Below are 13,805 nucleotides of genomic sequence, written 5' to 3' on the forward strand. Positions count from 1 at the left end.
TCAGTTTAGGCCGATACGTATTGTTCTACATATTTTTGGTAAAAAAATCGCAATAAGCGATTATTGATTGGTTTGCGCAAAAGTTATAGCGTTTACAAAGTAGGGATAGTTTTATAGCATTTTTATTAATAATTTTTTATTATTTTTTTTTTTACTAGTAATGGCGGCGATCTGCGATTTTTATTGTGACTGCGACATTGTGGGGGACCCATCGGACATTTTTGACACATTTTTGGGACCATTGTCATTTATACAGTAATCACTGCTATATAAATGCAGTGATTCCTGTGTAAATGACACTGGCAGTGAAAGGGTTAACCAGTGGGTGGCAGTGTAGGGGTTAAGTGTTCCTAGGGGTGTGTTACTAACTGTGGGGGGGTTGGGCTTTCATTTAGTGTACACTGATCTCTGCTCCAATCACATGGAGCAGAGATCAGCGTCACTAGTTGCTAGGCAGAATGGAAAAATGTTGTTTATACAGCATTTCCTCCATTCGGCCGCTCCGTGAGACGATCGCGGGGATGCCCGTGGCGATCGAGTCCGCGGGTCCCGCGACCGGACTCACGGGGGTCCCGACCAGCGCGGGAGCGCGCCGCCGCCGGCGCTCTCCCGATGGCACGGCGGCAACGAATATTGGACGTACATGTACGTGTCAGGTCACTTTGAGGCGAGGTGACAGGTGCACGCCGTAGGGATGCGGAGTGCACCGCGAGGTTGTGGACCCTACGGCTGACTGCTGCAGACGGGGACAGATCCCACTGGGGATAGAGCGTGAGATTCCCTGGGGCGCGGAGTCTAAGAGCCAGCTGGTGTTCACCAGAGCTTCGAGTGGTGAAGATGGTCTTGGCTGCAACTGGCTCCAGGTCGCGACCCCCAGGGTCCCCCAGCTCACACCCACAGTAGGCAACAGGAGGATAGGGATGGTGAGGGACAAAGCCAAGGTCGGGGCCACAAGCAGAACAGAATAGTCGGGTACACGCCAATAGGTCAGGGTCACAGGCAAGCAGGGATGGTCAGAACACGCCAAGGTCGGTAACGGAAATCAGTAGCAGAGCACACAACAGGAAACAGGAAGCTAATACACAAGGAATACACAATGGTTGATCAGCACTGAGCCCTGCAGTGCACAGGTTTATATAGGCTCCCTGATAGGGCCTGGGGTGGAGCCATGCTTAGAGGAGAGGTTATAAAAACCACCAGGTGGAAGTAGCTGGCTTCTTAGTCTGAAGACATGAGGGAAGGTAAGCAAACACAGGAAGATCACTGCATAACCATGACAGTACGCCAATATGCCTGCCCGTGCCATTCTGTCGACGTACATCGTCGTGCGCTGGTCGGGAAGTGGTTAACCACTTCAGTACCGGCGTATTGTAATATGACGCCCGCAGATGGGATCTCCCATCCTGAGCATCCGCGATGTCCGCCGGGCACCCAAGATTGCTCGGGAACACAGCAGGACCGTGAATCTGTGTATGTAAACACACAGATCCACGTGCTCTCAGAGGAGAGGAGACCGATGGTGTGTTCCCAGTACAGAGGAACACCGATCGGTCTCCTCCCCTTGTGAGTGCCCTCCCCCCACAATTAGAATCACTCCCAGGGAACATAATTAACCCCTGCAGCACCCCCTAGTGTTAACCCCTTCCCTGCCAGTCACATTTACACAATAATCAGTGCAATTTTATAGCACAGATCGCTGTGTAAATGTGAATGGTCCCAAAAATGTGTCAAAAGTGTCCGATGCGTCCGCCATAATGTCGCAGTCACAAAAAAAAACGCGGATCACCGTCATTACTAGTAAAAAAAAAAAAAGCCATAAATATATTCCCTATTTTGTAGATGCTATATCTTTTGCACAAACCAATCAATATACGCTTATTGCGATTTTTTTATTAAAAATATGTAGAAGAATACGTATTGACCTAAACTGAGGAAAACATTAGTTTTTGTTTTTTAATTGGATATTTATTATAGCAAAAAGTAAAAAATATAGTTTTTTTCAAAATTGTCGCTCTTCTTTTGTTTATAGCGCAAAAAATAAAAACCACAGAGGTGATCAAATACCACCAAAATAAAGCTCTATTTGAGGGAAAAAAGGACGCCAATTTTGTTTGGGCGCACGACCGCGCAATTGTCAGTTAAAGCGACAGTGTTGAATCGCAAAAAGTGCTCTGGTAAGGAAGGGGGTAAAATCCTCAGTGACTGAAGTGGTTAAAAGAGTTTCAAAGAATTCACAAAATACTACTTCTACTATTACTACTACTACTACTACTACTAATAATAATAATAATGTAAAAAAAGTAGTATATGAGCATGATCAGTAATTCCATAAATGTATAGATTAGACGTGGTCAAAATAGTAAAGAGGAACTAACAGCAAAGAAATCTTAGGCCGCGTACACACGGGCGGACTGTTCGCCCAACCTTGTCCGCTGAACAGTGTTTGGGCGGACAGTCCGCTCGTGTGTGGGCTTTCAGCGGACAGTTTCAGCGGACAGTTGGACGGACAAAGTCTTTCGGAAATTCCGAAAAACTGTCCGCTGAAACTGTGTTTGAGCGAACAGTCCGCCCGTGTGTGGGCTTGTCCGCTGTACTTTCGAAATGAGCGGACTGTTCCCGCTCGGAAAGTCCGCCCATTTCGAGCGCGTGTACAGGTAGGCGGGGCCCGCGAAGGAGACGTCGCGGGCTCCGCCGCCTGGAATGGGCTTAAAGGGGAACCCCAACGCCGAAAAAAATCGGCGTGGGGGTTCCCCCCAAGTCCAGACCAGACCCTTGTCCGAGCACGCTACCCGGCCGGCCAGGAAAGGGGGGCGAGCGAGCGCGCCCCCCCTCCTGAGCCGTACCAGGCCGCGTGCCCTCAACATGGGGGGTGCCTTGGGGAAGGGGGGGCCGCGCGGCCCCCCCACCCCAAAGCACCTTGTCCCCATGTTGATGAGGACAAGGGCCTCTTCCCGACAACCCTGGCCGTTGGTTGTCGGGGTCTGCGGGCGGGGGGCTTATCGGAATCCGGGAGCGCCCTTTAAGAAGGGGGCCCCCGGATACCCGCCCCCCACCCTATGTGAATGAGTATGGGGTACAATGTACCCTTACCCATTCACCTGTGAACTAAAGTACAATAAAAAACACAACACAGAGAAAAAATATTTTATTGCACAGCTCCGGGGGTCTTCCGTCTTCGGGGGTCTTCTCGCCGGACTCCTCCGCTATGTGTGTGTAGCTCTTTTGCTAGCGGAGGAGTCCGGCTTTCTTCCTCCCCGCCGCCGGCCTCTTCTCCCGACTTCGGGGGTCTTGTCCCCCTCTTCGGTTCTTCTGCCGGGCCACCGCGCCTGGTCCGGTGGCCCGGTCTTCTGTCGCCGTCTTCCGTTCTTCTGTCGCCGCCTTCGGTTCTTCTGCCGGGCCACCGCGCCTTCTTGTAGCTCTTTTACAGGCGGTGGCCCGGTCTTCTGTCGCCGCCGCCGCCTTCCGTTCTTGTTCTTCTTCTTGTTCTTCTTCTTCTCCTGGAGATGTTGACTCGACGAGCTCTCCGGCCGGAATGCCAGGGACACGCTCCGCTGCCACTTATATAGTGACAATGGGGCGGTGTCACATGGTATATGTCACATGGGTTGGTCACATGGGTTGATGTCACATGGGGACTATGACATCGTAAGGGGGCGGGGTCACCATGTGACCAACCCATGTGACATATACCATGTGACACCGCCCCATTGTCACTATATAAGTGACCGCACAGCGCGGCTCTGGCATTCCGGCCGGAGAGATCGTCGAGTCAACATCTCCAGGAGAAGAAGAAGAACAAGAAGAAGAACAAGAACGGAAGGCGGCGGCGGCGACAGAAGACCGGGCCACCGCCTGTAAAAGAGCTACAAGAAGGCGCGGTGGCCCGGCAGAAGAACCGAAGGCGGCGACAGAAGAACGGAAGACGGCGACAGAAGACCGGGCCACCGGACCAGGCGCGGTGGCCCGGCAGAAGAACCGAAGAGGGGGACAAGACCCCCGAAGTCGGGAGAAGAGGCCGGCGGCGGGGAGGAAGAAAGCCGGACTCCTCCGCTAGCAAAAGAGCTACACACACATAGCGGAGGAGTCCGGCGAGAAGACCCCCGAAGACGGAAGACCCCCGGAGCTGTGCAATAAAATATTTTTTCTCTGTGTTGTGTTTTTTATTGTACTTTAGTTCACAGGTGAATGGGTAGGGGTACATTGTACCCCATACTCATTCACATAGGGTGGGGGGCCGGTATCCGGGGGCCCCCTTCTTAAAGGGCGCTCCCGGATTCCGATAAGCCCCCCGCCCGCAGACCCCGACAACCAACGGCCAGGGTTGTCGGGAAGAGGCCCTTGTCCTCATCAACATGGGGACAAGGTGCTTTGGGGTGGGGGGGCCGCGCGGCCCCCCCTTCCCCAAGGCACCCCCCATGTTGAGGGCACGCGGCCTGGTACGGCTCAGGAGGGGGGGGCGCGCTCGCTCGCCCCCCTTTCCTGGCCGGCCGGGTAGCGTGCTCGGACAAGGGTCTGGTCTGGACTTGGGGGGAACCCCCACGCCGATTTTTTTCGGCGTTGGGGTTCCCCTTTAAGCCCATTCCAGGCGGCGGAGCCCGCGACGTCTCCTTCGCGGGCCCCGCCTACCTGTACACGCGCTCGAAATGGGCGGATTTGCCTCCGCCTTACGTGGGCGAGTCCGTTCATTTCAAAAGTTGAGCGAACTGTTTGCCCAACCTTGTTCGTCAAACAGTCCGCTCGTGTGTGGGCAAGTCCGCTCATGCAAATTTTGAGCGGACTGTTTGATGAAACTGTTTGCCGAACAAGGTTGGGCGAACAGTCCGCCCGTGTGTACGCGGCCTTATTCTGTTAAACCCCAGATAAGAGATTTGGTGCAACCAATAAGTATAATAAAGAGAATGGGTTTATTTACCTACACAACACCTAAAGTATATTAAATACAGATTCAGATGTAATGTAGGTTGCATTGCACAGCATTTAGGAAAAATAGCACAGAATCTACTTTTATTTGCATTGAGGGTGTATAATCCTCCTCAACACACAAAAGCACATTCCTTACAGTGCACTGTAGCATCCTGTCAGAAAGGGTCAATACGTTTTTTATCCAAGGATGGGGGGTCTCATTAGAAGGCACCATCTCCCCATAATAGAAACATTAATAACAAAGTGCGAAAATGGGAGTTGTAAGGTGCCAAATTAATCAATTGAAACACAATCAAAATTTACAAGATTTTATTAAATAAACATTAAAAAATGTTAAAATCAACATATGAAAATTCATATGATCATAGTACATGGTATTTTCAGCTCTACATGTTTCGTCATCAGCATGGCTTCATCAGGAGCTTATTATAAACCTTGTGTACAATATCATCAAACTGCAAGCACCACTCCAAAGGACTACCAGAACCCTCAAATGGACAGCCTTTGGCAAAATATAAGTGTGTCACAGAGAGGATATATATATATATATATATATATATATATATATATATATATATATATATATATATACCCCTTAATTGAACACTGTACTGGATCCAGGTATGTAGAAAAAGGCCTCACTAAGCAAAAACCACGTCAGAAAAGCCACATCAAAAAATCTGTATGAACTTGGGGAAACCATATAACCTAGATACATTAATCTTTGAGTGACAAAAAAGCAATGTCTCTTGTACTATGGCATGGTTTCGCAGGTTTCGCAGGACCCGCGTCTTCAGGAAAAGTTTCATCAAGAACACTCATGGTTAATAGTCAAAAACATCAAAATAGAAAACATTGAATGGTCCTCCTACAAATGGTCATTGTCACCTACAGTATATAATGCCATAATACAATGCTATAAAATGGAAAGCGCACACACATAGTGCATTACCAATGATATTTAATAAATAATAAAATTCATAAAAGGTGGGTGCTCACAAAAAGCAACTCAAATAAGCCATAAAAAACATATAGTGTAAAACCATGTGCCATATACCACCCCCGGGGAGGCACCCTCTTTCTCAGAGTTTGACCCTAGTCTTATCAGTGGTTACTCATCTAAGAGGTAGAAATTGCTTACTGATCAAGGGTGATAATGCTCACTCACCAGATTGGAGTTTCAGAATAGCAGCATTGTCACCACATAATGGGACTACAAAACACATTCCCCTCTTCTTGTGTCGATACCACGGGGGGGGGGGTGTTCTGTAGTCTCAGTGGCTGGGACCAATTGAGCTGATAAAAGTACAAAGCAGGCAAGTTGTCAGCTCACATTACTTCTGGCAGGTATTTTTTATTTCAATAATTCTTTATTAGAAATTGTTCAGAGTATTACAAGGTGAAAATAAAAAAATCAACACTTTAACTTTTTTTTTTGTCTTTTTTTAACAGAAATGGAACACATAAGAAAAGTTCCTTGTCAGGCTTTACATATACTTTAATTAGAGTGAACTTTTCTCCATGTAAGAAACACACAGCTAGTCTTTCTCCTAGATAGGATACAGATTCGATTACAACAGCTTTTGTAACCTGCTACAATAGCGGCAGGTGTGAAACATTAATAACTATAGAATGACAGGACAAGACTGCCATAGAAACCTATGAGACCACAAACTACAACACTAGAGTACATGTAATAAGAACCAAATGCCTGCTGCTGAACGTGTCTGTATATCATCAATGATCAGACCTGTTATCACTGAAGTATTAGAAGTACGGTTTTGGAAGTCTGGTCTACCTTGCAGTCTTGACCATCAAGGGGTAAGTCTCTTCAATTTTTTTTTATCACTTTTATTGCTGTCACAAGGAATGTAAACATCCCCTGTGACAGTAATAGGCAGTGACAGGTGCTCTTTATGGGGAGATCTGGGGTCTATAAGACCTCCAATCCCGAGATTCTAAAACGCAATGAAACCACCAAGATCTGTTTATCTGAATGCTTTTGAATTTCAAAAAATGGTGCCAATGGTTTCTGAGTAAATCGGAAGTGACGTCATGTCATCGCTTTCAGGTTACTATTACGTGTTCTTGAAGGGTAGAGATTGCACTGGACTGACTTGGATGGTCACTGGTTGTAGATAGGAGGTCCAAAGGCAAGGTAAGAAAAGTTTCTTTCCAGAGTTTGATGTCCAACTGTTTTGTGAAGATGGTAAATCCTGTTATGGGTATGGGCTGCTACCTCACTTGTGGCCAGGTGGTCACTCCCATAGGTGAATGTAAAGGAGCTCCCAAAATGCAGTAGTTGTGAAATAAATTGCCTTATTTGGAGTACAGATGATAGAATATAGCCAACGTGTTTTCGGGGGACAAAGGACTCATCCTTCCTCAGGGCTGCTATTTGAATATAGATCCCTTCAGGGTCTGTCTGGGACCTGAGCATCAGGTCTGGGAATGTCCAACCATTAGCTGAGGCATGAGAGGCAGCATTGACTCAATGGAAAGGGGATTCATTTGTTCCCCGAAACGCGTTGGCTTTATTCTATCATCTGTACTCCAAATAAAGCTGTTTAAGGACTCCCCCTGCAATTGAGTCAATGAAGCCTCAGCTCACGGTTGGACATTCCCAAACCTGATGCTCGGGTCTCAGACAGACACTAATGGGATCCATATTCAAACAGCAGCCCTGAGGCAGGGGCAGTCCTTTGTCCCCCAAAACGCGTTGGTTATATTCTACCATCTATACTTCAAATAAAGCGGTTTATTTCACAACTACTGCATTTCGGGTGCTCCTTTACATTCACCTTCTTAGGTTACTATTATGGACAGCCGTTAAAAGCCACTCCCGGCTTTGTTCGGCTGTCCAGCCAGCCAGTGGATGCATCAGCTGGTCACTTGTGTCTCTCAGTGGGATGGGAGAGCCCGAGAGAGCCACCGAAGGTGGCGGGAGGGGGAGGGACATCCCCTCCTTCTGCTTGTCATAGCAATCGAAGCAGCTCATGAGCCACTTGATTACTATTAGAAGACAGCTAACCGCTGGCTCTAAAAAAATGGGTATGTAGCTGGATGGGAAGTGCTTAATGTCCCTCCAAAGGTAATTTTCATGACCTTTGCTAATGTCAATACAGTGCTCCAAAATGACAGTGTAAAACAACAAAATGACCGTGCAAAGCAGCGACTTAACCATGTGATATCAGCACTAGATATGTGAAATTTGTTTCGTAACGAATCAAAATTCGGCCTGATTTTGCATCTTTCTGACAGTCAAATGCATCCGAATGTCCGAAGAAAAAAATAATGAATTTCAACTAATACAAAAGAAATTATAATGAAAATAACAAATTAATTTGGGAAGATTTATCAATTCTTTAAAGGTCTAATGAAACTGCAGGTTAACTCGGAGCAAATCTTGCAGTCCAATCAGCTGATTCATTTTGTGCTGGAGGTTGGATTAATAATACTGACAAAGTGCATTCCTGAGAACTGAGTAAGAAGGGTGTTGTATCTGAGCAGAGGAGACGGGTTTTGAGAAGCAGCCAAAGTGATATTGTGTGTGTGTGTGTGCTAATGCAGTGATTCTTAACCTCAGTCCTCAAGTACCCTCAACAGGCCATGTTTTCAGGTCTTCCTTTATTTTGGACAGCTGCTTTAACCACTTCAGCCCCGGAAGATTTGGCTGCTTAATGACCAGAGCACTTTTTGCGATACGGCACTGCTTCGCTTTAACTGACAAGTGCGCGGTCGTGTGACACTGTACTCACACAATGTGAACGTCCTTTTTTCCCCACAAATAGAGCTTTCTTTTGTTGGAATTTTATTATATTTTATTATATTTTATTTTATCTCTGTGGTTTTTATTTTTTGCGCTATAAACAAAAAAAGAGCGACAATTTTGAAAACAAAACACAATATTTTGTACGTTTTGCTATAATAAATATCCCCATTTAAAAAAAAAAAAGCTATTTTTTTTATTAGTTTAGGCCGATATGTATTCTTCTACATATTTTTGGCAATAAAAATCAAAATAAGCGTATATTGATTGTTTTGCGCAAAAGTTACCGTCTACAAAATTGGCGACAGATTTATGGCATTTTTATTATTATTTTTTTTTTTTTACTAGTAATGGCGGTGATCTGCAATTTTTATCAAGACTGTGACATTATGGTGGACACATCAGGCACTTTTGACACATTTTTGGGTCAATTGACAATCATACAGCGATCAGTGCTATAAAAATGCACTGATTACTGTATAAACGGGATTAACACTAGGGGCCGATCAAGGGGTTATCTATTTTCCCTGACTGTGTGTTCTAACTGTGGGGGGGAAGGGACTGACTATAGGAGATGACAAATTGTGGTTCCTGGCTATTAGGAACTCATGATCTGCATCTCTTCTCAGAACAGAAAAGGGATGTGTGTGTGTTTACACACACACACACACACACGTCCCTGTTCTCTCGTGGCCGGTGGCCATCGCGACCGCCGGTCATCACGAGTATTGGCACCCCCCGAGTGCAGCGGGCGCTTGCGTTCGCCTGCTATTCTGCTTAAAGGAGCCGATGTATAGCTACAATGGCTCACGGGATTGTGCCAACCTGTCACAATATAATGGCGGCAGCTGGTTGGCAAGTGGTTAAATCAATATTAATGACATAGTATTGATAAGGAAGTTCCCAAAACATGGCCTCGTTGGGGGTACTTGAACACTGAGGTTGAGAACCACTGCACTAATGGATTCAAGCTCTAAATATCAGGTTTCTCCTAGTACCAGCAGCATTGACACAACCACTAGCAAATTACATTCTGGGAAGGGTGTTGTATTGCATTTGAGCAGAGGAGACGAGTTTTGAGAAGCAGCAGAAGAGACATTGTCATTGTGTGTGTCAATGGATGCAATAAACAAAGGAACTTTCAGAATTACAATTCGGTTATCACAAACATGTATACATAAATAACACATTTTCCAAAAACCAAACAACTATATAATAAAACAAATCAATTTGTTATAACACATATCTATAGTCTACAGAAATAACAAGTTATCCAAAAACGAATTAATGAAACATAACGAATATAACAGATCTAAATTATGTATTTTACGTGGCCATTTACTTGGTTCAATAAATTTTGTCTCATTATTCTGCACTTAGAGGCGCTCTTCCCTTTTCTGTTTCTCTTGCATACCAGACCCAGCTTACTGCTCCATGCAACAGCTTTCCCTAGTGAATGGGCTTTATGGGAAATGCTAATGACTTTTATATTGCTTAACTGATATTGTATGTGATGAGTGCTTATCCATATGTGCCCACTTCTCACTGTTTATTTTTTTATATACTTCCGACTCCTGCACCTTTTATGTAGGCTCAAGTTCGAAGTACCTCCCACCGCACAATTTTGAAAAACCAACCATTTGCTGCAGCAGGCTATACTGGCCACTCTGCTCCCATTATTATTTAAAAGCTCCTAAATAAGAGTTTTTTTAACTGGGAGTGGGAAGGGAAGGGGGTTGGCGCAGTTTTTATTTTTCGTTTTTTTTTTTCAGGTTTTTTTTTGTGGCCTGAGTTGGTCTTTAATTTTCGCAGTGGTTCCTAGACTAGGCTGTATTGCTTGGTAAAGTTCAGACAAGAACTTCCTACAGACTAAGTGGAGTATTTAGCTATTTGCCTGGAGTTTAGGCATAAACAATTCCATCATCCCTGTCTTTTACATATTACACACAATTATTATGTGTTTAAACCTTTGCAATACATCTCACTTATAAAATGGTACCAAAGAAAATTACATAATGAGATATTGTTGTCATCTTATGGTCAAGTTTTAAAAATGCATGGATAAATCTTATTATAGAGAAACATACATTCTTATTTTTTTTATTTATTTGAACGTGCAACACTTTTGACATTTAATGTAAATAAAAAAAATAATAAAAAAACACACGCAAAGCAAGGCTTCATTATAACATATTTTTTTTTTATTTATGCTATTATATGTGGAGCATTCTTGCCATCTAGTGGTTCATTATGGAAGAGCCCTGGGGCCATCAAAAAAAAGAAAATATTAAATTATGTTTTTGAAAAAAAGAAAATCTGAATTCTGAGTTTCAAAGTCAGAATTCTGACTTTCAAACTCAAAATTCTGAATTATTTTTTTTCAAAAACATAATTCTGTTTTTTTTTTTGTTTTTTTTTGTGATGGCCCCAGGGCTCTTCCATATCTTCCATAGTTCATATTATAAACCCATACAATAAAATATACCCATACAATAAAATATATTATTATATAATCATATATTCTTAAACTAACATTAGACATGTGCATTTTGTTACAAATTTGTTTTCAGATAAAATTCAGGATATTCATTCATTCTGAAGAATCCAAATGAATCTTTTGACAAATGCATACGAAAACAAAATCTTTAGAAAGAAGGAAAACCTGAAAGAATGAAAATACAAAAAAAATACAAAAATCCAGTAGAACAAAAAAAAAAGATTAAAACTACGAATTTAAAGAAACAATTACATTTTCATAATTTAGTTTTTCAGATATTCTATCATAATTAAATTATTATTATTATAGTTTTTATTATTATTACAAACTATTAAATTATAGGTAAAAAAGCTGAAGTCAGTAATTCTTCTATTCATGTCTCTGCGCCATAGCAGCTAATTTCGGATAGATTTGATTTACATTTTTTATGGGATTTCCTTTTCAAATTTGGCTAAAGTATCTGTTAGCGAACTTAACGAATATGAATGTATCTGAACTTATGAATTATCCGAAGTAATGAATGCCACATCTAAACAAATGGAACGGAACAAATACGTATGCATCCAAAGTAACGAATGCCGATCATTACGAATGAACTGATAAACGATAAAAAAAAACAAATGAAACAAAAACTAAACTAAACACATTTTTTAGTTGTGTGCATGTCTAATTAACACTACCTTTATGCATAATAACAGGATTTGTTTACTTAGCAATGTCTTGTTTTCCTCTTTTAGGACATTTAACAATGGCCATAGCTCTAAATGCTGTTCGGATACCCTTTATTTTGTCCCCCCAGTGGAGCACACCTTTAATATATCCAGCTGCAAGTACGAAAACATATTTCAAGGTATTTCTGAATGGACAACCAAAAACTCTGGGGGTGAGTCACGGTAAAACATTCCAAATAGAAGCTGTAAAGGGGTTATAATAAAGGGAAGCCCTCTCGGAAATGCATGTTCCCTGTAAAAATAGAATAGATTGATATGATTATATAAACATATAAATATTCCTTGGAATTATGTATACATATACATTTCTGAGAGGGAGCCTGGGCAAATGTCCTTCATAGGAACAGATAAAGAAATAAAAATGTAAAGCGTATCTACACCCAAAACTTTGTTGTTGAGTTTCGGATGGCGTAGGCAATGAATATGACTCTTATCAGGTTTTACTACTGTCAGAGGCTCTATTGGAGAGATTCCTTCACGTCTGATCTGGTAAAAAAGCTGTCCCTGATAAAACATTTGGGATATAGATACACTTTAACAAATAATGTCATCCTTCACTGCTTTACCCAAAACTAAGTAAAACATTTTGACTAATGTTCGGATGTTAAATGTGAATACAGAGATGGCTCTTAAGTTATGTTTACATGGGCATTGAGTGTGAAAACTGAAAGGCCTACAGCACTAGGCTGAAGTGCATCTGAAATGCAGAGTTGTAAGGAATTTTGGCGCTCTCAGAACATTTTGGAAAGAAAGACCGGCATAGTGCCTAGCCGTAGTAGTAAAACGAATGGAAAATTCAAAGGACGGCTAATGCAATTGCAGCACATTTCAATTTACTTGAATTAAAGGAGTTGTATGGGTTTGTTAAAAAAAAATAAAATAAAATAAAAAACATGTTATACTTACCTCCACTGTGCAGTTCGTTTTGCACAGAGTGGCCCCGATCCTCCTGTTCTGGGCTGTCTCGGCTCCTCCCGCAATAGCTAACCCCCCTCTGGGAAGCTCTATCCCGAGGGGGTTAGCTTGCAGGTGCGTTCCCTGTCATAGACGCTGCGTCCGTAGACACAGAGTGTATGACTGGGTTCCGCCCCCCGGTGGCCGCATCATTGGATGTGATTGACAGAAGCGTGAGCCAATGGCTGTGCTGCTATCAATCTATCCTATCTATCCAATCAACAACCAGACTAAGTGGAGAAGAGGATGCCGGGGGACGCGCACAGCAGGTGAACAGGCTCAGGTAAGCAAAGGGGGGGGGGGGCTGTCATTGCCAGGCGTTTTTTCACCTTAATACATAGGATGCATTAAGGTGAAAAAACACAATCCTTTACAACCCCTTTAAGGCATCTGGCAAGCTCTACAATGCGCCAATTGTTGAGGGCAAGATCAAAATCAATGCACAGAAACGCAAACACGTTGCATGTACCAGACCATTTGCTATATACTTAATAAGCAGGCACTTGTTTTTCAAAGCCTTTGTAAGACATTATTAAAGGGAAGCAAATGGTTTATTACACCAATGTAGATGAAGCCTTATTCAATCAAATTCCTTTGGCTAGTTATAAATTGGCATGATGTTTCCTTTTCAGACTTTACAGATTTCAGCAGCCTTCATACAGATCTCACTCGCGGTGATACTCTACTTTGTGTCCTTCTTCAGCTATACAAACCTTACCATAGAAAGTGGCATTCCGTTGTGGGGACCATTTCTTGTAAGTAAAATCTGGAGTCAATCAGACACTTTTCATAAAATAAAGCCAAACTTTAATTAATTTTCTTTTTTTTTTTTAATCAGCACAAGGGACTATACTTACATTCAAGTGTTCCTTGTGCTGCTGGCTGCTCTCTTAGTTTAAAGTGATACTAAAGTCTCATGTTTATTTTTAAC

At 43.1% G+C, this 13,805-nt stretch overlaps 1 protein-coding gene across 3 annotated transcripts in view; it reads left to right on the top strand.

Annotated features, from left to right (window-relative positions):
• The first annotated feature begins 6,614 nt into the window (after positions 1 to 6,614).
• The window catches only part of LOC143929913 (membrane-spanning 4-domains subfamily A member 8-like), a 32,652-nt gene continuing 25,461 nt past the window's right edge, over positions 6,615 to 13,805 (top strand). The window contains exons 1-4 of one of the 3 annotated variants that reach the window (XM_077453849.1): positions 6,615 to 6,744; positions 6,995 to 7,081; positions 11,927 to 12,072; positions 13,507 to 13,629. In XM_077453849.1, coding sequence (XP_077309975.1) covers positions 11,938 to 12,072; positions 13,507 to 13,629 — 258 coding nt within the window. In that variant the 5' untranslated portion in view covers positions 6,615 to 6,744; positions 6,995 to 7,081; positions 11,927 to 11,937. The remainder of the gene's footprint in view (positions 6,745 to 6,994; positions 7,082 to 11,926; positions 12,073 to 13,506; positions 13,630 to 13,805) is intronic. The other 2 variants (XM_077453851.1, XM_077453850.1) reach the window with 2 other exon arrangements.

The sequence above is a fragment of the Lithobates pipiens genome, unplaced genomic scaffold, assembly GCF_037356315.1.
Source record: "Lithobates pipiens isolate NorthernLeopardFrog02 unplaced genomic scaffold, aLitPip1_a1.2 Scaffold_25, whole genome shotgun sequence".
NCBI classification, from domain to species: Eukaryota; Metazoa; Chordata; class Amphibia; order Anura; family Ranidae; genus Lithobates; species Lithobates pipiens.